The following is a 23621-nucleotide window of genomic DNA, read 5'->3' on the forward strand; positions in this document are numbered from 1 at the left end:
ATGTTAAATCTTATTGTGGCTTTTTACAGGAAATTGAAATCACAGAAAAAGCTCGAAGAGAAGAACAGGAGTTTGATGAACTTGTAGCATTTATTCAACAAAGACTCTCACAGACAGAGGTAACAAGATAGTTTTGGATTGCTTAGAAAAACTATTCTGTGATTTTGAAATGAAAACTGTACCACTTAAATATTTTTCAGCCTGTCACCCTCATCAAGGATATTGAAAACCAGACCGTTTTAACAGATGAGGATGCTGTCTTTGAATGTGAAATTAAAATTAATTATCCAGAAATCAAACTGTCATGGTACAAAGGAACTCAAAAGTTGGACGCCAGTAACAAGTATGAAATAAGACTAGAAGGTGATCGGCATATACTGAGAATTAGAAACTGTCAACTTGAAGATCAGGGAAATTTCAGAGTGGTGTGTGGTCCACATATTGCTAGTGCTAGGCTAACTGTGATCGGTAAGTTCATTTAAGTATGATTTTGAAAATGATTTATATTTTTGATTCATCACTTTAGGATGTCTTCTAAAATATATATTTTAACATACTAACAGAACCTGCAGTTGAACGGCATCTACATGATACTACTTTCAAGGAAGGACACACATGTACCCTGATTTGTCAGTTTTCTATCCCAAATGCCAAATCTCAGTGGTATAGAAATGGAAAGGCCATTAAGATAGGAGGGAGATATTCAACCCAAGTTTCAGACAAAGTACACAAGCTCATCATCAAGGATGTTAGAACAGAAGACCAAGGACAGTATACCTGCAGACTTGACAACCTAGAAACAACTGCAGATCTAAGCATTGAAGGTTTGTAAACAGACAGAAATGGCTTTATCACAATAATGATAAACTATTTATGGATGCTTCATTAAGAGGGGAAATAGAAAGAAAAGAACATTTTAGAAACGTCTTAAGGTTTGAAGAGGACTATGATAAAAAAAATTTCTGTTGCATTCTTTGAAAAAGATACCCCTGCCAGCATAAACAAATAGTTTTTGTACAGTATATGTAATTAATATGATCCCTTTCCCCAAATTATATGATCTGTGTTATAGGTATCCTATTTATTCTCCTGTTTTTGTGATTCTTACAGTTTTATTTGATCATATGATTTTATAGATCTCTTTGTACTTCAAGCATCCTTTATCTTAATTGCCCATATGGCTTCTCTTCTATGGTCTCCTGCACAACAGTCTTGATAATCAGTGCTCTTGTGTCTTCTTAACTATTTTCCTGAATAGAGAATTTTACAGGAGATGGAATGAAGACTTCTCCTTTCTTTGTATTTCTTTTTTCCTCAATTCCTATTCAGTATCTAGGTAGATTTCTGTCATTAAATGAGGCAATGATTAAAAGGTATATAAACAATAACAGACCTGATGTGGAATTTATTCATTTCTTGTTTCAAAAACAGCTGAACCAATTCAATTCACCAAGAGCATCCAGAATATAGTAGTGAGTGAACACCAGTCTGCAACCTTTGAGTGTGAAGTGTCTTTTGATGATGCAATCGTGACATGGTATAAAGGCCCCATTGAACTGAGGGAGAGTCATAAATACAGTTTTAGAAGTGAAGGTCGCTGTCATTACATGACTATCCACAATGTTACTGCAGAAGATGAAGGTAATTTTAATTGCACATTTTAGTTGACGCTTTCTTTCTCGTGTTTTTCAATGATAGGCAAAAATAAATATCAAAATAATTTTCTGTTTCAGGTGTATATTCTGTAATTGCTCGTCTTGAACCAAGGGGTGAAGCAAGAAGCACTGCAGAGTTGTACTTGACAACCAAAGGTTAGTGCATGCTCTGAGCATTGTTTGTGAGTGTAGCTTGCATACAAAATCAAATACCTGATATAACATATTGGAACAAGAAGTAATTATAATTTTCAATCTATTATTCTCTTGCAGAAATCAAACTGGAATTGAAGCCACCAGGTAAAGAAGAACATTTGAATTGCTCTATGAATCTCTTGATCCTGTTTAATTGCATGCCCTGGTTTATAATTTGTCCTTGAAACCATTTCACAGAATTTGCTTACAGTAACCTAATGCTATATGCTGAAAATTAATGTTCCTGATCTCTTAAAAAGAAAGCCATTGTAAATGTTATAGTTACCCAACAATTAGTTAAGAAAAAATTTGTTTTCTCTGAAAGCTGAGAGTGGGCCAGTGAATAAATATAATGTGATACAGCAAGGTTTAAGGAATAAGTTGTTTTTAAACAGACAGACAAAAATACCACTGATGAAGTGTGTGTATTATTAAAGTAAAATAGATTTCCATTCTGTAGGTTTTATGTGAGAATAACCTCCTAAGTATCATAAAGAATTTAATTTATAAAGTAAAATATAATAATGCATGCCATGATGATAAAGTTTAGCAGGGCTCAATGGCCAGGTAGAGACAATACACTTTTACTAGTATAAGAGACTGGAAACCAGTCTGTACCTATAACAGAACAGAAGTTCAGCACATAAAACCGGTCTATACCCATAACAGAACAGAAGTGCTGTACACACAGACTAGTTTAAAAATGATGGAACCCAATCTAAGATTTGCCCCTCCTCCCCCACCAAAAGGTGAATATATGTTCTGTTTGCTACTGATCTAAACTATGCCATTTATAAATAACTGCATAACCTAAACCGATTCCATCTCAGGCCTTCTGAATAAGTACCTAGCCAATAAGTGTAGCTAGGGTAACCTACATTTGAGGAGAAGGAAGTCTTGGTAACTTGCCATATCCATTTCTATGATGTTAAAATACATGAGAGAGAAGGATTATGCAGCACTATCCAAGAGGTTACAGACAGGTGTAATTCAATTAAACTAAAGGGAAACAATGTTTGACTATTTCCTAACTGAAGAGTAACAAACCCTGGGGAAAAGATGGACACCCCATCTACGAAATCTTTTAAAATTGCAAAATATTGTGAACTAGTTCTGGGAATGTACACATTTATCAAAACATGTAATTCCTTTCCAATAATTTTATATTTTGATTTGCCAGATGTTCCTGATGCCCGAGTTGCAGTTCCAGTTGAAGTACCAGCTGAAGGTAGGGTGAATAACCATATTTTTATACATACATATCTATCTATCTATCCATACATTTATACAGACAGACAGACAGACAGATGCATGTATGTATGACTGTAAACATAACATAAACATAAACACACATGCATGCACGCACACATATATATGAGTGTGTGTGTGTATGTGTGTGTGTATCTCTCTTTATATATCGATCTCTCTCTCTCTCTCTCTCTAGCTATATATAGTTATATATAGATACCACATACATAGTGATTCAGTAAGAATTTGGGAAATTCAGAAACCTCAGAGAAAATTTCAAAAGTAGCAGAGTAAAATTTGTTCTTCACTTTACAGAACTTGAATAAGCTGGGTTTCATTTGGTTTGATTTGATTTGGGTTGATGTGGGGAGGGAGGACTCCACTGAGATAGTGTTTAGAATCCAGCTTCTTAACCTTCAGGTGTGCTACAAAGCAACAGCAGTACTGTAGCCAGTATCCTGTTCCTTAGCACCTCTAGATCAGTGGCAGATATGTTCTTCTTAAGTCAATATCTTCCATTACTCTGCTTTCTTTATAGTTTTCCAGTTTCCCCATCTGCCTTTCATATCTACTTCTTCCTTTTGATTTCTTGTGCATTCTTTACCCCAACATTTTTTCTCCCCCTTCTGCCTCCCCCTTCCCTCCCCCAGATAACTAATGGTCAGATTCTTAGTACCTTACTTTAATAAAAAGGATGTGTAGAAAGCCACTATAACATGATTCATGCCACTATTGCCAATGGACCTTTACTCTAGGTGTTAGCTTTTTCCTATAGCTCATAAGCATACCATGGTCTGCAGATTTTTCTGAGTTTTCTTGGTGCTTGATATTTTATGTAGATATGTGCAACCTTGTCCTGTGGATATCTGGATTTTTATGATGCTTTGAGATAGGCTTATTGGCATTGGGTTTTGGGACTTATATTGGGCCGTAGCAGCAGCAGGAACGTTTCAATGTGGATTTTCAAAGCTTACATGGGATTTTTTTTTCACATACCAACAATAGTATAACTGAAAGGAGGCGACCAGGACACTAGTCCCATGTGCTGCCCTTGTGGGGAGAGAAAAATAGCTGCCATTACAGTGGAAGCTGATCATATTACTGTTGCTTTCTGTGGGTCATGGCTGTCCTGTGGGCTGTGGCTCCCCAAAGCTGTCCTGTGGGTGGTGCTGCCCCAGGCTAAGAGCTGCCCTACTATGCCCTGCATATCAATCACAGGAAGTATTTTAATAAAAGCATTCTTTTTTTTTCTAAGCTCCTCCTATTCCTGTGGTTCTAGCTCCTGTTGCTCCACCACCAGAAAAGAAAAAAGGTAGATATATAGAAGTTTTTAAATGGGAAATTTTTTCTGTATCTAGTTCCCACTTTTTTCCTCTAAATATTCTTTTTTCCCCCCTAAGATGTTCCTATTCCTTTGATTCTACCTCTTGCTGTTCCACCACCAGAAGAGAAAAAACCAGGTAAGCTTGCTGCAGATTTAAAATAGAAATGTTTCAGAAAACAATGCACTATATTCAATTTCTAGCATTTTTTTCCTCCTGATATTAAAGTTAATAATAACTTTAATAATGTCTTTATTTTTTCAGAACCTAAGAAAATTGTTCTAAAGAAAGTCCCCAAAAAGGTGGTCCCAAAAGTTCCTGAAGAGGTTACCCCACTTCCACCTAAAGGTAACACAGTCAAGTCAAGCAAAGGCTTTAATCTTGTAAATTTTATCCACTAGATATAGTATCTTTTCTATGTTGTTTTGTCTTGTTTTATAATATACATACAAAACATTGTCATCAATTGCTTGGATTAAGCTACTGCTAATGATAAAACTATCCCTTTCCCTTCCCTACAAGATGCCTTTCTTTAAATGTTGATGTTATATGGATTTTTATTTTGTGTTATGTTAAGATTGTCTGGAAATAGAAATTATCTTGGCCAACATAACACATAGGTAGCATATTTTGAATATGCTTTATATGTGGGGAAAAAAATGTGTTTTTAGACAGTATATGACCCTTTAAAAATAACAAGCAGAAAGAAGTAGTTAGACATGTTAATCTGAAGTCAGCACTGAGACACACCTTATATACTAACCGAATCAGAGATATATAAGCTTTCATAAGCAAGGGTTTACTTTATCAGCTGCTATGAGAAGACAGCACAGAGCAGGCTATTCAACAAGAAGGGTGATTTGAATACCATTCAATTAAATAACGGAAAAGAGCAGAAAAATAGCAGCTGCCACTGGAGCTGCACAATCATGGCAGCAGCAAGGTAGCAGCCAGAAATCATTGTTGCTTTGGGTGCCTCGCTGCCTTGTTACACCTCTAGTCATGATTGTGTCACCATTCTGCTTGAGACTGACCAAGTTCGGACAATAGTGGAAGGCAAGTAGGGAGCAACCTGATATCAAGACTACAGCGTAAAAATGTTAAATGATCTCATTTAATTTTTTGAAGGTCATTAATATTTGCCTGTCTCTTCATGCATACCTTTCAAACTCCATGTTTTAATGGACAATCTTCTTTTGAAGTTCCAGAGAAACCAAGGAAAGCACAAGAAGTCACAGTAACCTCTATAGCCAGACGGGAAGAAATTTATGAAGAAAAAGAAGAAATTTATGAAGAACCAAGAGAGGCATATGAAGAATGGGAAGAAGACTTTGGAGAAGAGCATGAATATGAACTGAGAGAAGAGGGTTATGAGGAAGGGGAAGAGAGATGGGAGGAAGCTTATGAAGAAAGAGAAATAACTTACGAAGAAAAAAGAATTATTCAGGAAGAAGGTATATTAGAACTTCATCATTTTATTAATCTCTTTTCCTCTTCCCTCCACCTCACTTCCCCATTTCTCATACCTCCTGGCCTCATTAAATTTGTAATGAACAAAAAATTACCTAGCCTAGAAAATACAGTACATAGAATCATTGTTATTTTGTACTATTTCCCATATGTTTTACATATGCATTAAAGGGGAAATAATTTAGAGCAGTTGAAAAATTCATCGTCTAACAGGTTTTTGAATGGGATCATTCCTAACAAAAATACATAGGGTTTCTAGTGTATCACCTAACTACCAGTGTTGGGGTGAGGCACTGGGCTTGATCAGATCTTTATCTAAACTCTATGGCTGCCTATACACATGCTTGGGAGTGGGGGAGCCATTTTAATTAGAGCACTTAATAGAACAGATAGCCACTGAAATTAAAACAGCTCATTGCCATGTGTATTAATCCCCTGTGCATTTCAAAATGGCCGTGGAACACATTACCTAAAACTCTTTCGATGAGGTTAAGATAAAGCAGCCCTGCAGCCATTTTGAAATGTTTGGAGGCTTAATACACATGACAGCGAGGCAACGCTGAAGCATTTTAATTAGATGTGTTCCAGTTAGAATGTGGATGAGCATGTCTATAAGCAGCCTGTGACCCTGAACTGTAGCACTGCTATAATGGAAGTTTGCCCCTTGATAGTAGGATCAAGTGGCTTGTAGCTGCCTCCACCTTACAAGGAGAAATGGGGATATAGAAAAGAAAGAAAAGGATATCAAGAGTCAAATTTGAATGCTGCATATGCCAGATGCTTTAAGCTGCCAGATGATGGTTATATTCAGGAGCATTTCTTCCCCAAACCAGGGGCAGCTTCCCTGCCATGTTTAGCTTTGACATGGATTTGAGACTTCGGGTAAAGTTTTTAAGATGATCTGGGTGTATTACAATTGCTGTCTAGAAAGCCTATAGAAATCATTCCTCCAGCATGAAGTTTAGAGTAGCTATTAAGGGTTTTCACATACCCATTAGAAACTTTGTCCTTGGTTGATCTTACTTCTTTATCATTTTGTATTGTGCTCAGTAGCAAGCACCAATAATTTTTTTAAATGATGGGAGATGACACATTTTACTAGGATTATTAATTTACAAACATGGTGAATTTAGAAATCTTCAAATGCTTTATGAATAAGCAATAATCTGGAGGGCTACAGATTGTTTTTAATTGTCTGAAATATTTTTTCCATACAATTCCCACTATCCCTGACAAGGGTGATTTGGATGCAATGTTTACTTCTAAGAATCATATTCTAGCATCAAATCCTGTTGACTTTACAGAGAACAATGTGTCTGTATATGAGGATGGTTTTTGGTTCTAAAATCTGTGAGAAAGGAACAAGCCACATATCCTCCTGTTATTAAATATTCAAGTTTGTGTAAATGCTTCTCATTTTTATATTCTTTATTTTTGTACATCATTGGCCAGTATTGGCATTTCCCAATCCTAATATGTTTTCCACCAAGGCATGTATTTCCTCTGAATTGACTTACATTATTTTTATTAAAGTGGTTGGAGTTCCCAGGAAACCTGTGCCTGAGCAAATAACACCACCAATTACAGCTGAAAAGAAAGAAAAGAAGGAAGTGACTGTACGCAAAGGTATGGAGTTTACTGATTGTTGCCATGAACTAATCATGAAGTACTATTAATTTGCCAAAAAAGTTTCAGTTCTTTCTTACAACAGTGTAAAGTAGTTATGGAAATAGTAGTGGTACTTGTCATTTTTCTCCTCCAGCTCATGTAGCAGCAAGATATTACAAGTGTCAGGGGTGCTTTGGATGGGTGGGTTGGATGGATCAAAGCATAGCTCAGAGATTGCTGGAAAAGTAACTTTTCAACAAAGGTCATCTTTGTACCACACACCAATTCTTGGAGACTTGTATCTGGGCAGAGTTTCTGGAAGAGCAATGTAATTACATCCTCAGTATGGCTCTCTAGGGATCTACCTAGGTGGAGGTCAGGCTCTCTGGCCTATTTTACAGGGTTGCCACTACTACTAGACAACGATGTGAAGGAATCTACAAGAGAAAAACTGGCAAAGATTAAAATATAGAAACATCCTTCTCTAATTGGTTAGTATCTGGGCAACAGTATGTAAGATAATCTAAATGTCATGAAATGTTTTTAAATCATCTGCAGTTATAAGGAAACCTGTTGATGAGCAAGTTAAGATAACTACTCAGCGGGTTGCAGAAGAGGAAGTCCGAGTGGCTGAAGGTACTGTTATTTATTTAATTATTGTAATGTTTCTGTTACACAAAATTAGTTGGATTGTTGCCATTTTGTCAGTTGCAGAAGCTAGTCTGCATTTTACAGTATTTTGACCAATTTTTAGTCTTTGCAACAAAAATAACAACTGCCACCTTATTTCAGTCATAGAATTATAGAGTCATATTAAAAAGGAGGTCTGGATTGGACCTCAGGAGGTCATCCAATCTAACCCCACATTCAAGGCAGAACCATCCCAGTCCATCAAAACATTATATATACTTCGATATACTGAAGGATGGCTTAAAATTCTCAATACCATGTCCCTTGTTACCTGTAATGTAATAGTCCATTTAGCTTGCCAGATGTTTTGCTTCATTATGCAGTGTGCAAGATAGGAAGGAACATAGATTACTAACAACTAATGCTGGAGGGCAAGCAGTGCTGATTGTTCTGTTCAAACCAACATATATGCAACCTCCAGGTTTCCATCCTGGCCAGTTGAGCATAGAACAGTATTTTCCAGTCTACAACAGAACTAAAACACCTGGGTTCCATATACAGCAAGATGAGGAGGCACTGAGCTTCCATGAACTCACATTTCCAATTTTTCTAGCCTCCTAGTAAAGAATGGGCAATACTGATCAATCAAAAAGCAGCTGCTTCCCTTCCCTTGTTTTGCATTGTCCCAAGTGAGCCTGGCAAAGCCACTGAAATTGATTGTATTCCATTTTTTCCCTTGATGTTTTCTGACTTTGCACATTCTTAAAATGCCAACAGTTGCCAAAAAGGTTCCACCGCCAAAACCTACTCGGGTACTGATTGAGGAAGAGGTAACCAAAATGAAAGGTATAGATTCTCATCCATCCATTATCTATTACTTTCTCTGTAGTGTCTCATGTGTATCACGTGTGTATATATATGCCAGTATGTTTGCAATGAATTCTCTCCCACATTACTCTGTCATGACCACTCTCATTGTTTAACTAGTTATGTGTTCTAGGGCTTTATAGTTGAATATTTTGTCCTGTTGTAAAAAAGCATAGCATTTTTTTTTTTAATGGGTTTTGTTGCTGGCTTTCCAATCTTTGTTTAAATTTCCTATATGGCATTGCAGAGAAATCCGGCTTTTTCTTTTTGTATAGAGCTTGCTGGTGAACACCTACATTTGAATGGTCTCTCAAAGTTTTATTGAAGAAGTGGTGTTTTGTGCATCTCTGCTGTGATAAAAGTTAAAGCCTATGTGTTCTCTTGTTTTAGGAAGCTTTTTGCACTATTTTTAATGTTGGAGCTTAATACAACCTAAACATTATGTTATGTTGTTATTTTGTTTCGTATTCAGTATTCATGCATAAATACTAATGATCTAAATCTGCGCTGTAAGACTTAAATGTACAATTGACTTACTAGTTTGATAAAAACTGATACACTGTCTACCACAAATATGCATCTAGAAAAAAATGCTAAAATGAAATCCTATCTTTAAAGTACCAACAGTAGAAAAGTGGACTATTTCAGAAGAAAAGATGTCTGTTTCTGTTCACACAGAAGAAGAGTACACATATGTCCCAGGTATGTAAAAGAAATTAAAAAAAATTGTAAACTCAAATAAACTATCAATCTTGCTGGAATTTCTTTTTAAAATATTTTTTGTGGAAAATTATATATTTTAAACACGTTGTACATTTATGTTTCATATTGCATCGCTTTTCTATGTTCATTGTGTTACACAGCTTCAGTATTCTCTTGAATAATAGATATAAGCATTTTGTTTACAACATCTCATTATTATTACAATGATTTTCTTTGAAGAGAGAGAAGTGCATGAAAGAACAGTTATTGAAGAAGTTGAAGTTCCTGAGATACACTATCCAGGTAAATTATTGTAAATTTATATTATTTTTAAAAGCGTATATATTTATTAAGCTTTAACTCTTAATTATCACTTTACTTAATAATTATTTATACTGTTACTTGTTAATTATTATACTCTTATTAACAATGTGCTCATGGAAATTGTAAGTATTTTCCCCTCTCTGAATTATACCCTGGCCAGGGACAGGCATTACACTTTTACAGGTATCAGTGATCAGAAATGGGTCTATACCTGTAACAGAACAGAAATTTGGCACATAGACTGGTTTAAAAATGGTGGAACTTTATTTAAGACTTGCTTATTCCCCCAACCAAAGGGTGAATGTGTGTTGTGTTTGCTACTGATTTAAACTACAGTGCTTCCAGAAAACTGTGTAACTTAGATTAATTTTGCCTCAGACTTTTTGAATGTCTGTACCTATCCCTTATGTTCAGTGTACTTGAGAAAGGCTAAACACACCATATTCCTAAAACAACTAAGGACACTAACATTTAATATCTTTAAACATCTTGTTGTGTTTTACAGAATAGTAGAGGCAGCAGTAATATCTGTTATTTTTGTGGTACCGATAAAGTTGAATAATATTTTTACAATAATATGTTTCATTTTTCTGTCTTCCTATATCATTTACATATACCAGTCTCCACCAAAAAAATACAATGTCAAAACTACTCAAGTTTCCTCCACCAATGGCTCTATCCTCCAGAGTTAAAACACTAGTGCTAGTGCATTTCTACAGTTTTCTCTCAAGCAACTCACATTCATAACTACCCCTTTAAAAAGCAGTTATTATTTCATATATATTGATGGCATAGTGCCTATTTGATCAAATAGATCAATTTAATTTTTAATTTTAGTTTGTGTATATGTATAATTCGTTGAAAATTGTCTACACTGTTTTCTAAATAATTTAGCAATCTCCTAAATATTTACACTGCTATATCTTTAAAGAGCCTGAGGTGCCAAAGAGACCTGTGCCAGAAGAAAAGAAACCTGTTCCTGTTCCTAAAAAAGTGGAGGCCCCACCAGCTAAAGGTACTCCATCTGCCTTGGGAAAAGCAAGAACTTTTTGTCTTTTGTTATCTTAATTTTCTGGAATCTTAATTAACTGTATACTTCTGTTCTTGTGTTATCATTATAGACCACCTACAAGACTTATTCAAGAATTATGCATGCTCCAATTTAGTTCACATAAACATTATTTGTTTCAATTCTTATCCTATCACTATTCCTTTGTCTGTTTTTTGTATTTAAATTGTGGTTTTCTGTGCTAGTCTGGATCTTTTTTACTATTTTAAAACACCATAGAAAATTATGGTGTTTTAGTAATAATAAAAAAGCATTGCACTGCAAATAGTTTTCATTCATTTATAAGTAGTTTGCTACATGTCTTAATGCTGTGCAAGTTGCTGTTTAGTGTGATGGCTGCATAATTTGCTTTCTTCAATAGTCTCATGGTATGTATGTCTTATAAAAGAATCGTTTAATCCTGTGCTCTGCACAACCATTCTAAAAACTTAACTACCACCATTTTTAAATGATTTCTTTAAAGTGCCTGAAGTTCCAAAGAAACCTGTCCCAGAAAAGAAAGTACCTGTTCCAAAGAAAGAAGCAGCTCCTCCAGCAAAAGGTACATCAACTCTTGCCCTACTATGTTCTGTCTTCATCATTAATTTAATTTTAAATATAAGCAGGTTACATGTAATCATTATATCTGTTTTGCTCCTAATATTTTTCTCAATAATTTTCAAAACCCTTAGAAAGATTATTTAAGCCTGTTTCAATATCTTTAAAGTGCCTGCAGTGCCTAAAGAACCTGTGCCTGAAGAAAAAGTACAAGTTCCTGTTCCCAGAAAAGTGGAACCTCCACCTGCTAAAGGTACATTTAATGATAGATTGCACATGTGACTTTTTGCTTTAAATGGCTTTTAATCAGTGCACATAAAAACAGGTTTATGTTTTAGTGACAACATCATAACAGTGTGGTGCAACAACTTAATGCTACCTGGTATGCTTGTAAATAACTCTTCCTTTGATGAAATAATTCAATCATAAGACAGTTTTATTCATTTTCTAAGTACTACGGTTTGGCTGGGTGATTTGCAGGGGTTTGGTTTTACTTCTCCAAAAACATTTTCTTTTTGTAAACCATCTATATATTTTAAAGTGTCTGATTGCTGGATTACCTAGATTATCTTTCTTGATATTCTTATGAATGAATGCAGTTCTACAGTTATCTCCTCAGTAAGTATCCTCAAAACTATTATTCAATATTCTTAAATTTAATATTTTTAAGTGCCTGAGGTACCAAAGAGGGCTGTCCCAGAGGAAAAAGTTACTATTCCCAAAAGAGAAGAGGTTCCACCACCTAAAGGTACATCTTTTCTTGATAGCCAAAGTTCCTTATTTGTTTATTTTACTTTTGGTTTTATCTGTTCCTTGAATATGTGGTTAGTCATTAAAATTAGTTATTTTATCTCAATAAGTATTATATACTACATAATTTTCATCATAATTATGGTTTAGACAAAATCTTAGGACAACCATAAATATTATTTAAAATTATTGCAATTAATATTTTTAAAGTGCCCGAGGTGCCTAAAAAAGCTGTTCCTGAAGAAAAAATACCAACTGTTCCTAAAATAAAAGAGGCTCCACCTAAAAAAGGTACATTTTTCTTTTGCTTTTGCTTGTATAAAAGTGTTGGTCTATGTTCATTTTGATTATCTGCTGTAAATGTGTAACTCTGTGTAATGTCAAGTGTCTCTTTTTTGCCCATTTTCCATTTTGAAAATCCTAAACCTAAATAATGTCTTAAAGTACCTGCAGTGCCTAAGAAAGCTGTACCTGAAGAAAAATTACCTGTTGCTGTTCCTAAAAAAGTTGAGGCTCCTCCAGCTAAAGGTATGTTTCCTGACAGAGTGGCAAAATGTGTGATACTTAATAACTTCTGTTTATTCTGAAGTTTATACCTTCTGTTTTTTATGAATGACTTTCTATTATATTTGTGCTCCTATTTGGAGTGCTGTATTAGTATTCTCTGTTAACTGCAAGTGAATGTATTTTGTGCGTGTTATGCAATCCTATATCAAATGCTACTTTAATCTTGTGTACTTCTTTTATGTAGTTATCGGTGTCCATAAACAGATCTTCAAAAACTAGTCTTAGCAATCTGAACTAGTCTCTTTATACTAAAACTAGAAATTCACACATTTAATATTAACATCTTTCAAAGTGCCTGAGGTACCCAAGAGAGCTGCTGTTGAAGAGAAAATATTTATTACAGAAGAACGAGTATCTGTTGCAATTCCAGAGGAGGTCCCATTACCTGAAGGTACATTGCAAATAGAGATACTTTGTGAGGAAAGTAACTTCTGTAGACTGCCCTTGTGTACATTGTGTTTTGTTTTTCAAACCCCAGTCGCTCCTCTTGGTTGTTATGTGTAAGCTTTTGCATTACAATTTTTTACAATCTCCAGTGAAGTCAGCACCTCCTGTGTGCTGCTCATCTCTTCAGTCCTTGGGCCATGGTCCAAAGCCTGCTAAAGTCATGGGGAAGACCCCCATTAAGTGCACCAGTCTCTGCCTGAGGCCATTAATGAGGTGACAGTGAAAATTGAGATTTTTGTGGATAATGGCACCTTGCAGGATTGGACCTGTAAAATCTGTCCATTCACAAGAGCTGTATCTATCAATATGTCACACCCATGCAACAACACTTCCTATTTCCTTTGCACTTTAACTCTCTCATCACCCTTTTTTGTCAGATCCTGTAATACATCAAACCTATAATGTCCCAAAGGAAGACTTCAGGCATGTCTACACTGTCACTGTGCCATGGTCAAGAAACATGACCACCTACTCAGGCTTGCTCAGCACATAAGAAATCCTAGATATAAGCCATCTTTAGAGCATCCCTGAGCAGAAGCACATCCAAGACTGAGATCTGTGTGTCACTGGAGCAGTCACTCAAGACTTTTCTAAGTTGGTTGCACTGTCTCATTTGGGGGATTTGGCACAGAGTGGCCTCATCTACGTGAGCCACTGACTGCACAGTCATTACTGCACAGTCATTTAGTACTTGTATACTGCATTGCTGTGCAGTCAAGTCTCCGCACAACTTCATGGTGATGCTGACTACTCAGTAGCTTGTTACTCCTGCACAGTAGCATTGCCTCATGGCTCATGCCCTGCAACACTACTGTGCAGTAGTAACAAGCTACTGCGCAGTAAGTGTCTTGCACAGATGCAGCCAGTTGGAGCAAATGGGAAGGGTTTGTTTCTTCTCTGGCTCTTGCACTCAGTGAGTGTGTCTACACAAGACACTACATTGCTGTAGCGACAAGCTATGGTGATGTAGTTCATCACTATGGCAACGTAGCATCAGCAGGCGCAGTAGCAAATGTGTAGTGGGGTGCACATGTAGATGTTCCCAGTATGAACCTATTCCTATACCCCATTAACGAATAGCCATTCAGTTCTGGATAGTCTACGCATTTTTTTTCAGGATGCTGCAAAAGCCAGATTTTGAAAAGTAGACACCTAAATTTCCCTGATGTTGTATACATAAATCCATACAATCCTTTTGGTTTGCACCTTCACAAAATGACCCATTACCCTGCCACAAGTTGGATTTTTCTCTCATACATAATATGCTTGTTCACATAACCTGCCCTTTTACTTTATACTAGTTCTTCTTAACCTGCACACAAAATGAGATAGAAGTATTTAATTCTTTCGTGCTGTTTCCCCTCTGTAGGCACTATCACGGGAAGTTTAGGAAATTATGGCATTACATTGAAATTACAGGTGAACAATGTGACTTATTTGGCATATGGGGAAACACTGAAAGTGTGTTTTATCCAATGCATAAAGCAGAGCATTTATAGCAAAGCAAATACAGGCTAAGTACAGATATTCCAAAAGCCCAAGACAGAATCAATCAAACCTTTGTGGGTTTCTCTAAGCTGCATAGATTGGATCGGGAGTAAACAGAAAACACGTTCGCCCTGCAATGATTGGGTAGGAGGGGAATGCAGATGCCTCCATTGGCTGAGGCCAGAAGGTAGAGGATACTCCTGCATGCCAAGGGCAGTTGAGTGCAGCCAAGCACACATTCCCAGTCCCCAGCTATCAACATAGACCCTCCCCCATGCCCAGCCCTATGCTTCCAGGAGAGCTCCAGAGCAGGTCATCATAGCATATTGCCCCCCTGCTGCCATGGACCAGGCTGCTGGCCATGCCATAGTGACCCCCTCCGGGGCTCTCCTGGAAGGTGCAGGTGAGGGTCCATGATGACAGCAGGGGGTTGAGGACATGTGCCTGACAGCCAGTCAGGGGTGGCCTGGCTCTGTAGAAGGAATGATTGGGCTCCAAGGGGCCGGATCCTTCCTTCTATGCCATGCTTCTGTCCCCACTGCCTAGCACAAGCCTCCCAGGCTGACCAGTGCATCTTTTCAGAGCTCAGCACCAGCAGCAACCAAGGGGCCTGATCCTTTCTTCAGTGGAGTGTCCCCACAAGCCTCCCAGGATGCTGGGCACAACTTATCAGCTGCTGCTCATGCCTGCAACCCAGCAAAAGCCTCTCAGACTGCCTGCTGCATCTTGCTGGAGCTCAGAACCAGCAGCAGCCAGCAAGATGCACCAAGTAGCCTGGGAGGCTTATGCCAAACTGCAGGCACAGGGGTGCTTTGTAGAAGGAAGGATTGGGTCCCTCAGCTGCTGCTGATGCCAAGTTCTGATCCTTTTTTCTATGAAGTGCTTCTATTTCCACTCCCCAGCATGAGTCTCCCTTTCCCCCACCCCACTCCCACCGCCTGCCTACATCTCAGGTCTGTGACAGCCCAGAGCAGCCAAGCATCCAGTGAGTGCAAGCACATCTCCCTGTGAAGGGTAGGCTAGCTGTGGGGAAGACCTCAAAGGCCACTGAGATGCTGGCAGTCAGTGGCCTAACATGAATCAATAGAGGATCTGGGACAGAAGTTCGATAGACTTGTCTAACCTAAATTGATTAACTGATATGACATGCATCCAGGTTTATTGTAGATCAGGTTCTGCCATTTTTAAACCAGTCTGTGTGCACCGAATTTCTGTTCTGCTACAGGTTTACACCAGTTTTTGGTCACTTATACCAGTTTGTGTGTAATGTCTGTACCTGTCCATAAGTGTACAAAGTACTTCATGTGTTATGTGCATGTATGTCTGTCGATATGTATTTATGTAGCTCTAACTTTGACCTCAAAATATTGTTATACGTCTACCACAACAATTATGATACAGATATACTAATAGCAAACCGTATCTTTAAAGAACAAGAAGTGGAAGAATGGACTGAAGAAATGGAAGAGGTGTCAATTTCTGTTTATGAAGAAGAAGAAGAAATTTCAGCAGGTAGGACTGCAAATAAGAGAGTCTAGGCCATAGGGAAAATTATCCATGACTATTGCTATTTTAAAAATTAATTTTGGTCTTGTACAAGCAAAATTGTCTAATTCCACTAATATGACCTGCTATTCTTATCACCTGCCTGAGAAAATCATAGCTGGGTCCTCTTAAAAACAGGTGAAAATAGTCCGTTAAGAGGCTCATCAGAACCGCCCTTCAAAATACACTAAAATAGATTTTATGTGTCATTTTCAAACATATTTTCCAAGAAAATTTACAAATTTTTTCAAACTGTTTTTAAACCCAGTAGCAATGTATGAACGTATAAGTATTATACATTGGTTATCCTTTTTTTGCTAAGGGTAGTGAAAACAGTAAGTCACACGTTCCAAATATTGAAATGATGCATTCTTAATATTATCTTTAAAGTGACTGAAGAAGAGCAGTACTATGTAGAGGAGAAGTATACTGTTCCTGAAAGAGAAGAAGCCCCACCAGCTAAAGGTACATGCACTTGTCGATATGGTTCTTTCCTGTCTTAAAGTACCTGGTTACATAGTTTTTGTGTGTGTGTTATATGTATATTTCATGTTTTATTAATAAAGTATAAGCTTACTGTTTTGATACCATTATCTTTTCTGAAACAGTATTATGTGATCTATTTAAAGTGCCTGAGAAGCCTAAGAGGGTTGTGCCAGAACCAAAAGTTCCTGCAGTTCCTAAAAGAGAGGAAGCCCCACCAGCAAAAGGTACTTCAGCTTTTCAACGTGAACTATTTGTTTGTTTCACTCTAAGCCTTCCTGCTGTGTTGTTTTGATGTTTCCAGTGTGTGTTTTACAAATGCGTGTTGTATGTGACACCATTCTCATCTCTGAAACAATATCCTGTAATATTTTTAAAGTACCTGAGAAGCCAAAGAAAGTTGTGCCAGAACCAAAAGTTCCTGCCGCTCCTAAAATCAAAGAAGCTCCACCAGTAAAAGGTATAAAACATTTGCTAACTAAACTTATGTACTTATCTTCAAAAAAGTAACCTCCATTTTATGTTCTCAATTTGTTAATCTTATCTTGTGTTGATGAAGATGTGTATTTCTAACAGGCATGATGTTGTTTGCATTACAACTGTGTTATGATGTCTAGTATTTGTGTGTGTTTTCCTATGCCAACACTTCCATTATTGTTTAGATAAGAAAACACTGTGAGATCTCTGTACCAAATATAATAAGGATATTATGGATTAAAATTCTAAAAACTCATATTTCTAAAGTGCCTGAAGCTCCTAAGAAAGCTGTTCCTGAAGAGAAAGTACCTGTCCCTGTTCCTAAAAAAGTGAAGGCACCACCAGCTAGAGGTACAGCAATAATTTGTTTCTTGTCACTTGGAAAAAATCTTTTGTTGGCATTTTCAGTCTTTAACTCCTAACTTGTTAAGAAAAATATGGTCAACTTGCTTCTAATTTCTTTAGCATTAAACATACATGTGCTTCTATTTGTATGCAAAACTGTCTCATGTATATGTATTCTTAAAGAGTTGTATTTTTAATAGTTTGTATTAATAGTAAAATCATTCCAGTTTTCTAAAATTACACAATATTTTTTAAGAACCGCCAGAAGAACGTGTACCCACTTTTGCTATTGAAGTAGAAGAGCCTCCTTCAACCAAAGGTAAAACAATGAGAACAATATTCTCATTTTGGGGTCTTTTCTTTATCTTCCTGTTTTGTTTGTTTGTTTTTTAAGTGTTTTACATGCAAATATTATGTCCTAGTGATGACAACCCTTATAACCCTGTCCTCTGCATCTTAATCATGTATTGTCTATTACCTGATACCATTGTTGGTTGTGTTTTATATTCTGACCATTTACTTTACTGTCACAAATCTGTATTTGGTGAAACTTTCTGTGTACTTCCTTTGACCAAAAACCAGTTAAGATGAAAAAAGTTCATTTATAGCTGATAGAAATAAAATATTTATATTCCAGATATTACAGATTAATATTCCTACATTTAATATTTTTTAAGTGACTGAAGTGCGCAAGAAAATTGTCACTGAAGAAAAGGTATCTGTCACTAAAAAGGAGGAGGCTCCACCAAAAAAAGGTAGATTATTTTTTAAAGCTACTCAAAAGATCTCTGTGTCTTAATATTGTATCTAATATGTTTCTAACATTTAAATTACTTTGTGTAAAATATAAATTTTAGTTTCTGTTTTTGTTTCCTTATTTAACTTACAAACACGTCAATTGTCTGTGTTCATGGGGGGGGTTTATTATTTGTGTTGTTTGTGAATAATTTAAAACTTCTAAAAATAAACAATATCTTTAAAGTGCCAGCAGTACCGAAGAAAGTTGTGCCAGAAGAGAAAGTGCCTGTACCAGTTCCCAAAAAAGTGGTGGCTCCACCAGCTAAAGGTATATAACCTCTTTATGAAGCATATAAGGAAAATCAGTGGTGAGAACTCTTTGATAAAAAAATCAATTCACACAAAATTGGTCATAAATTAAAAGGACTTCCACTACAGTTTGACAAAAAAAGCATAAAATTGTCTGGAATGGTCATAGTCCTGCATTTCTCATGTTTCCAAAATATTCTTAGTCTCATTGGCCACTTCAGGTGTGCAGCTGTTTTTAGAAATTGAGCATCCCTCAGTTTCAATGAGTGGATGCTCAATGAATGTGACTATTAAAAAACCCCAAAACTAAAAACCATAAAAGAACTATCAATGTTTTATTGCATCATTAGCATTTCAGGGAACAGAGTCAAATACAATGTCCTTTATTTCTGTGATTTTCCTTGTTTAAAAATCTATCTTTTCATGTGTGTTGAGTGCCAATTTTTGTAGTTAAATACCTAAAATATGTAACACAGAGTAACATCAGCCTTGCAGAACCTTGCCTTTAGACTTTAGAACCCTTATTCTGTGACATGCCAAAATGTCCATTGCTTTCTGTATCGCTATTGTTTTTTCTTTCATGCTTGTATATGTGTAATTTCTGATACTAAAGTTGCACAGTATGGAAAAAATATGTTACCAGTCTTCAAAAGTTATATACTCCATAAGCCAACTGTACATCCAGCTCTGAGTACATGAATGTTTATTTTTTGTCTTTGTTAAATGTATTTATGTATCCTGTTTCATTTAAAGGTCCTGTCTATTTTACACATACTCTCCTGCTTTGTAAATGTTCATTATGTGTACTTGGTTGTGCACAATTCTTTTACAAGAATATCACAATATTCAAAGAAGAACACCTGAATTTTGCATTTCTTAAAATTACTATCTTTTAAGTGCCAGAAGCTCCAAAGGAAGTTGTCACAGAAGAAAGAGAGGCCATTGCTGTTCCAAAAAGAAAAGTAGCTCCATCACCAAAAGGTATTCAATTATTGATTAAATTAGAAAAGATGTGTTCCAGCTGCTGTGTTGCTTCTTTTGCTTCAGTTCATCAAAATCCGATAGAACCTTAAACTGGAGCAGCAAATGTCGTCTGATTTTTCCTACTTTTTCTTGTGTGGAAAATGACAGAAAGGCAGTTAAGAAACACATCTTGATTTTATATAGATCTTTATATTGTCTTACTGCAAGTATTGTACAAGAGGAACAATACTAAATCTAGACTCTGTCTTTAAAGTGCCAGCAATGGAAGAACACTGGGCTATGGCAGAGGAAGTCTCTGTTTCTTTTTACTCAGAAGAAGATATTTCATATACAGGTATGAACCAACGTAAAAAAATAGTTTTAGGTCAAAGGAAGTGACCTCCAGGATTTCAGATGTAGTATAGAATTTTAACTCAGTCTGATATTAATACATCTACAGCAGTGGTCTCCAAAGTGGGGTGTGCGCACCCCAGGGGGTATGCAAGACCATCCATTGGGGTGCAGGAAGAAAATACTAGAACTTCTATTTCTATTTATAGTCATATAAATATACATATATTGACGGGGGGTGCTCAAAAATTTTTTGCTGTTAGGGGTGCACAATCAAAAAAGTCTGGAGACCACTGATCTAGAGTATCCAGGCAATAGACAAACCTCACTAAATGTTTCAACTCTAAGGAGTTAATGCTTGAGACATTATGTGTAACATGGAGGAATCTTTCCAGCCCCGCATCAGTAGGATGATGGGGTGGGAAGAAGTAAGGACATCTAGCCACAGACTTGAGGGAAGAGAAGGACAGAAGGAGAAGGCCCCTGGCAGTCCAGCAATTCAGTGAAGCATCTGAGACAGGAAGAATGGTCCAGCTGTTCCCAAAGACAGAGGAAGGTATAGAGTGCAGCCCTCCCCATAGAAAGAAAGAAGTGCTGTAGGTGGGAAAGAGCTGTCTTGTGGATTAAACCCCCTGACAGGAGTGGTGAGGCAAATTGTGGCTGACAAGTCAACAAAATCTATTGCCAGATACACTAATAACAGTACAGTTTCTGGGTTCAGAGGTAACTGGTATTTAAGACTAAACTTTAGGAGCTGGTCAGACTTCATACAGTAATGCTTGTTAAACATGAGTTGTAACATCCTAAAGAGCAGCTGTTTGCCTGATCTAGACTCTCACAGTAGCTTGCTACAAGACTATATTCAGTTGTTCCTTGCAATATGAAGACAGAAGATACTAGACTTGCTACTGAAAAGTGGATTCCACCTATCAAGAAGATTAATAGGATCTCATACTTGCTAAAGGAAAATCCTAGTATTTTGCCAATTCTTACAGCCAAACACTAGTGCTTTATTTACTAAACATTAATTCTGAAAGACTTGCTGCAGAATTTTAAAAACCATGAGCCACTGGTGTTCCAAAAAGTGAAGATCCACGGGGAAAGTATGCATTCTCTCATGGATGAACCTAGAAATAGAACACAATTTGCACATCAATCATGTTATTTTGTGCAGAGGCAAAAGCTGGTTAATAAACCTGACAGATACGAAACAGACTGCTTGCAAAAAGATTGGCAATTTTTCTGTTCTGTCATCTTGCCTTGGATAATGGATAAGAGTTGCTTTCATTTTAATGAAAAGTTCAGGCTCTTTACCTTCTCTGATCTGTGCAAGAAGTTTGACTGGACATGAGCTCCCACTTTGCTGTATGGATTTAAGTGTTTGTGTCCTACACAAATCCTTTGTTGCAAGTGGTAGACTGAGAGCTGGTACTGTATTTACTGAAGAAGGTCAGAGGAAGCCAGGGAAGCATATTTGCATAGAACACCCTATTATCCTCTTAGGAAAAGAAACAATCACAAAGGGACTGACTTCTCTCAAAACAGATCTGACACAGGATGAGTTTACAGTTCGTACTGGCCAGGGGAACAATGTGGACCATCTGATGATCACATGCCTGCATCGGGGTGCAGGCCTTGTGGTTATTGTATTAAATTTATGTTTTATTGCTTCTCTCATAACTTGTCCAGTGTCAGTCTGCTCTTTTCCCGTAGTGACATGTAAAACCATTTGTATGTCAGGTATCTTTTTTGTTTCTTGCATATTTCTGAATGGCACTATTGTGCATTAGCATTCAGATTCTTGCTTGCATCAGTTTTGCTTTTATATGTTGTTTTCTAAAGTTCTTAAATGTAAATATACTGTGTCTTTGAAGTGCCTGATGTGCCTGAGAGAGTTACCATTGAAGAAAGAATATCAATTTCTGTTCCTAAAAAAGAGAAGAAACCACCAGCTAAAGGTACACTGGATATTGTATTAGATATGGAATACATGTTCTTTGAATGTCTTGTTATAAATATGCTATAAATACTGTTCTGTGTTTTTGTTGTTTGTTTGAATGTATGTATTTTGGTTTAATTCTTCTTTTGAAATGCTTGACAATTCTTAGTATTCATGAGTTTTAAAGTTTATAACATTGGTGTCTTTTAAAGTGCCTGAAGTTCGTAAGACAGTTATCCGAAAAGAAGAGGTATATGTTGAAGTTCCTCAGTATGAAGAGGAAGTTGTTCCCCATTATGAGGAAGAGGAAGAAGTTACCAGATATGAGGAAGAAATAACTCATTATGAAGAAGAGGTCACCCACTTTGAGGAAGAAGTACCTCGGTACGAGGAAGTTCCTCAGTATGAGGAAGAAGTTCCTCAATATGAGGAGGAAGAGGAAGTCACCCATTATGAGGAGAAAGTCACCTACTATGAGGAGGAAGTAGTACCCAGCTATGAAGAGGAAGTTCCTCAATATGAAGAAGAGGAAGAAGTTCCTGAATATGAAGAGGAGGTCCCCCCAGCAGTCAAAGGTAGAAATTTAATTTTGGTTTAAACATCAGAAAAAGGACTCTTGTTTTACAGATATGTCAATATATTCTTTTTAATTTACTAGAGGATATGTGATTTTTTTGTTATAATCATTAATAATTACTATGTGTTGTAAAGTGTGTTGGAATGCCTACTGTCCATTAGCATTTTGTAATATAATTTATCCATGGTATACATGATGATCTGGTATGAGAAGGGAATTCATATAATTAAATATGACAAAGAACATGTCATTCAATTTACCTAATTCTTCCATCATGTCTTATTTCCATCAGATCATATTTAAATTTATTATTGACTTTAAAGGCAGTTCAACATAAGAAAAGTTGTATGTATGCAGATAATGAGTAGGATTTTCAAAAGTTTTTAAGAGATATAAGCATACAAATCCAACTGATTTTTATTTAGGTTATTTGAAAAACTTGTTAGTACTTTTTAGGAAATAAAAATATTTTCATAGCATTCAGAGATGGAAGAGGCATATTAAATACCCATACCATTCCTATAAAATGCATAGCAATTATTAATTTTAAATATTTTTTGGAGAATATTTGATGAAGATGTCTGGAAATTTTCAACACTCTTGCTTTGGAATGACCATATTTACAGCTGACATGAAAATCAGGTCATCCCAAACTCTTGATAATAAAAAAATGGCAGTGTCCTTTATCATGACATAAAGACAAAGGGTAAGATATCCAAAGCTGTTAAGGTTCCATTTTTAGAAGAAATATGAGCACTTAGGAGTGGGTAGATACTTTAGAAAATTTTATCCAAGTCCTTGTTTCACATTTTCCATTTTCTGGCTGCCACAAGCAGGGAGAAGTTTACATTATATTTCAACCAAGTAACACATGTCAAAACTAGACCTTGCATTGTCTGTATTTGTATTTTAACATACTAATTAACATATTTTAAAAGTAGAATTTATTCCAAATAAATGTCTAGGTTACATGCTGTGAAATCACCATAATTTTTTTCTAGATTAGGAAGAGAGA

General features: G+C 36.4%; 1 protein-coding gene across 31 annotated transcripts in view; it reads left to right on the forward strand.

Moving 5' to 3' along the window:
• The window catches only part of TTN (titin), a 274597-nt gene that overhangs the window by 101412 nt on the left and 149564 nt on the right, over positions 1-23621 (forward strand). For 28 of the 31 annotated variants that reach the window (XM_090045327.1, XM_090045341.1, XM_090045330.1 and 25 more), the window contains 35 exons: positions 30-119; positions 201-468; positions 564-824; positions 1432-1641; positions 1734-1811; positions 1929-1955; positions 3031-3078; positions 4354-4410; positions 4499-4558; positions 4685-4768; positions 5623-5874; positions 7424-7516; positions 8057-8134; positions 8906-8974; positions 9614-9697; positions 9938-10000; positions 10953-11036; positions 11554-11631; positions 11797-11880; positions 12298-12375; positions 12588-12668; positions 12822-12905; positions 13237-13335; positions 16311-16391; positions 16815-16889; positions 17054-17134; positions 17287-17367; positions 17652-17735; positions 17986-18048; positions 18407-18484; positions 18712-18795; positions 19674-19757; positions 20014-20094; positions 21965-22048; positions 22242-22604. In XM_090045327.1, coding sequence (XP_089901453.1) covers positions 30-119; positions 201-468; positions 564-824; positions 1432-1641; positions 1734-1811; positions 1929-1955; positions 3031-3078; positions 4354-4410; positions 4499-4558; positions 4685-4768; positions 5623-5874; positions 7424-7516; positions 8057-8134; positions 8906-8974; positions 9614-9697; positions 9938-10000; positions 10953-11036; positions 11554-11631; positions 11797-11880; positions 12298-12375; positions 12588-12668; positions 12822-12905; positions 13237-13335; positions 16311-16391; positions 16815-16889; positions 17054-17134; positions 17287-17367; positions 17652-17735; positions 17986-18048; positions 18407-18484; positions 18712-18795; positions 19674-19757; positions 20014-20094; positions 21965-22048; positions 22242-22604 — 3649 coding nt within the window. The remainder of the gene's footprint in view (positions 1-29; positions 120-200; positions 469-563; positions 825-1431; positions 1642-1733; positions 1812-1928; positions 1956-3030; positions 3079-4353; positions 4411-4498; positions 4559-4684; positions 4769-5622; positions 5875-7423; positions 7517-8056; positions 8135-8905; positions 8975-9613; positions 9698-9937; positions 10001-10952; positions 11037-11553; positions 11632-11796; positions 11881-12297; positions 12376-12587; positions 12669-12821; positions 12906-13236; positions 13336-16310; positions 16392-16814; positions 16890-17053; positions 17135-17286; positions 17368-17651; positions 17736-17985; positions 18049-18406; positions 18485-18711; positions 18796-19673; positions 19758-20013; positions 20095-21964; positions 22049-22241; positions 22605-23621) is intronic. The other 3 variants (XM_090045331.1, XM_090045336.1, XM_090045339.1) reach the window with 3 other exon arrangements.

Source organism: Crocodylus siamensis, chromosome 4 (assembly GCF_052110815.1).
Source record: "Crocodylus siamensis isolate JL-2025a chromosome 4, ASM5211081v1, whole genome shotgun sequence".
NCBI lineage: Eukaryota > Metazoa > Chordata > Crocodylia > Crocodylidae > Crocodylus > Crocodylus siamensis.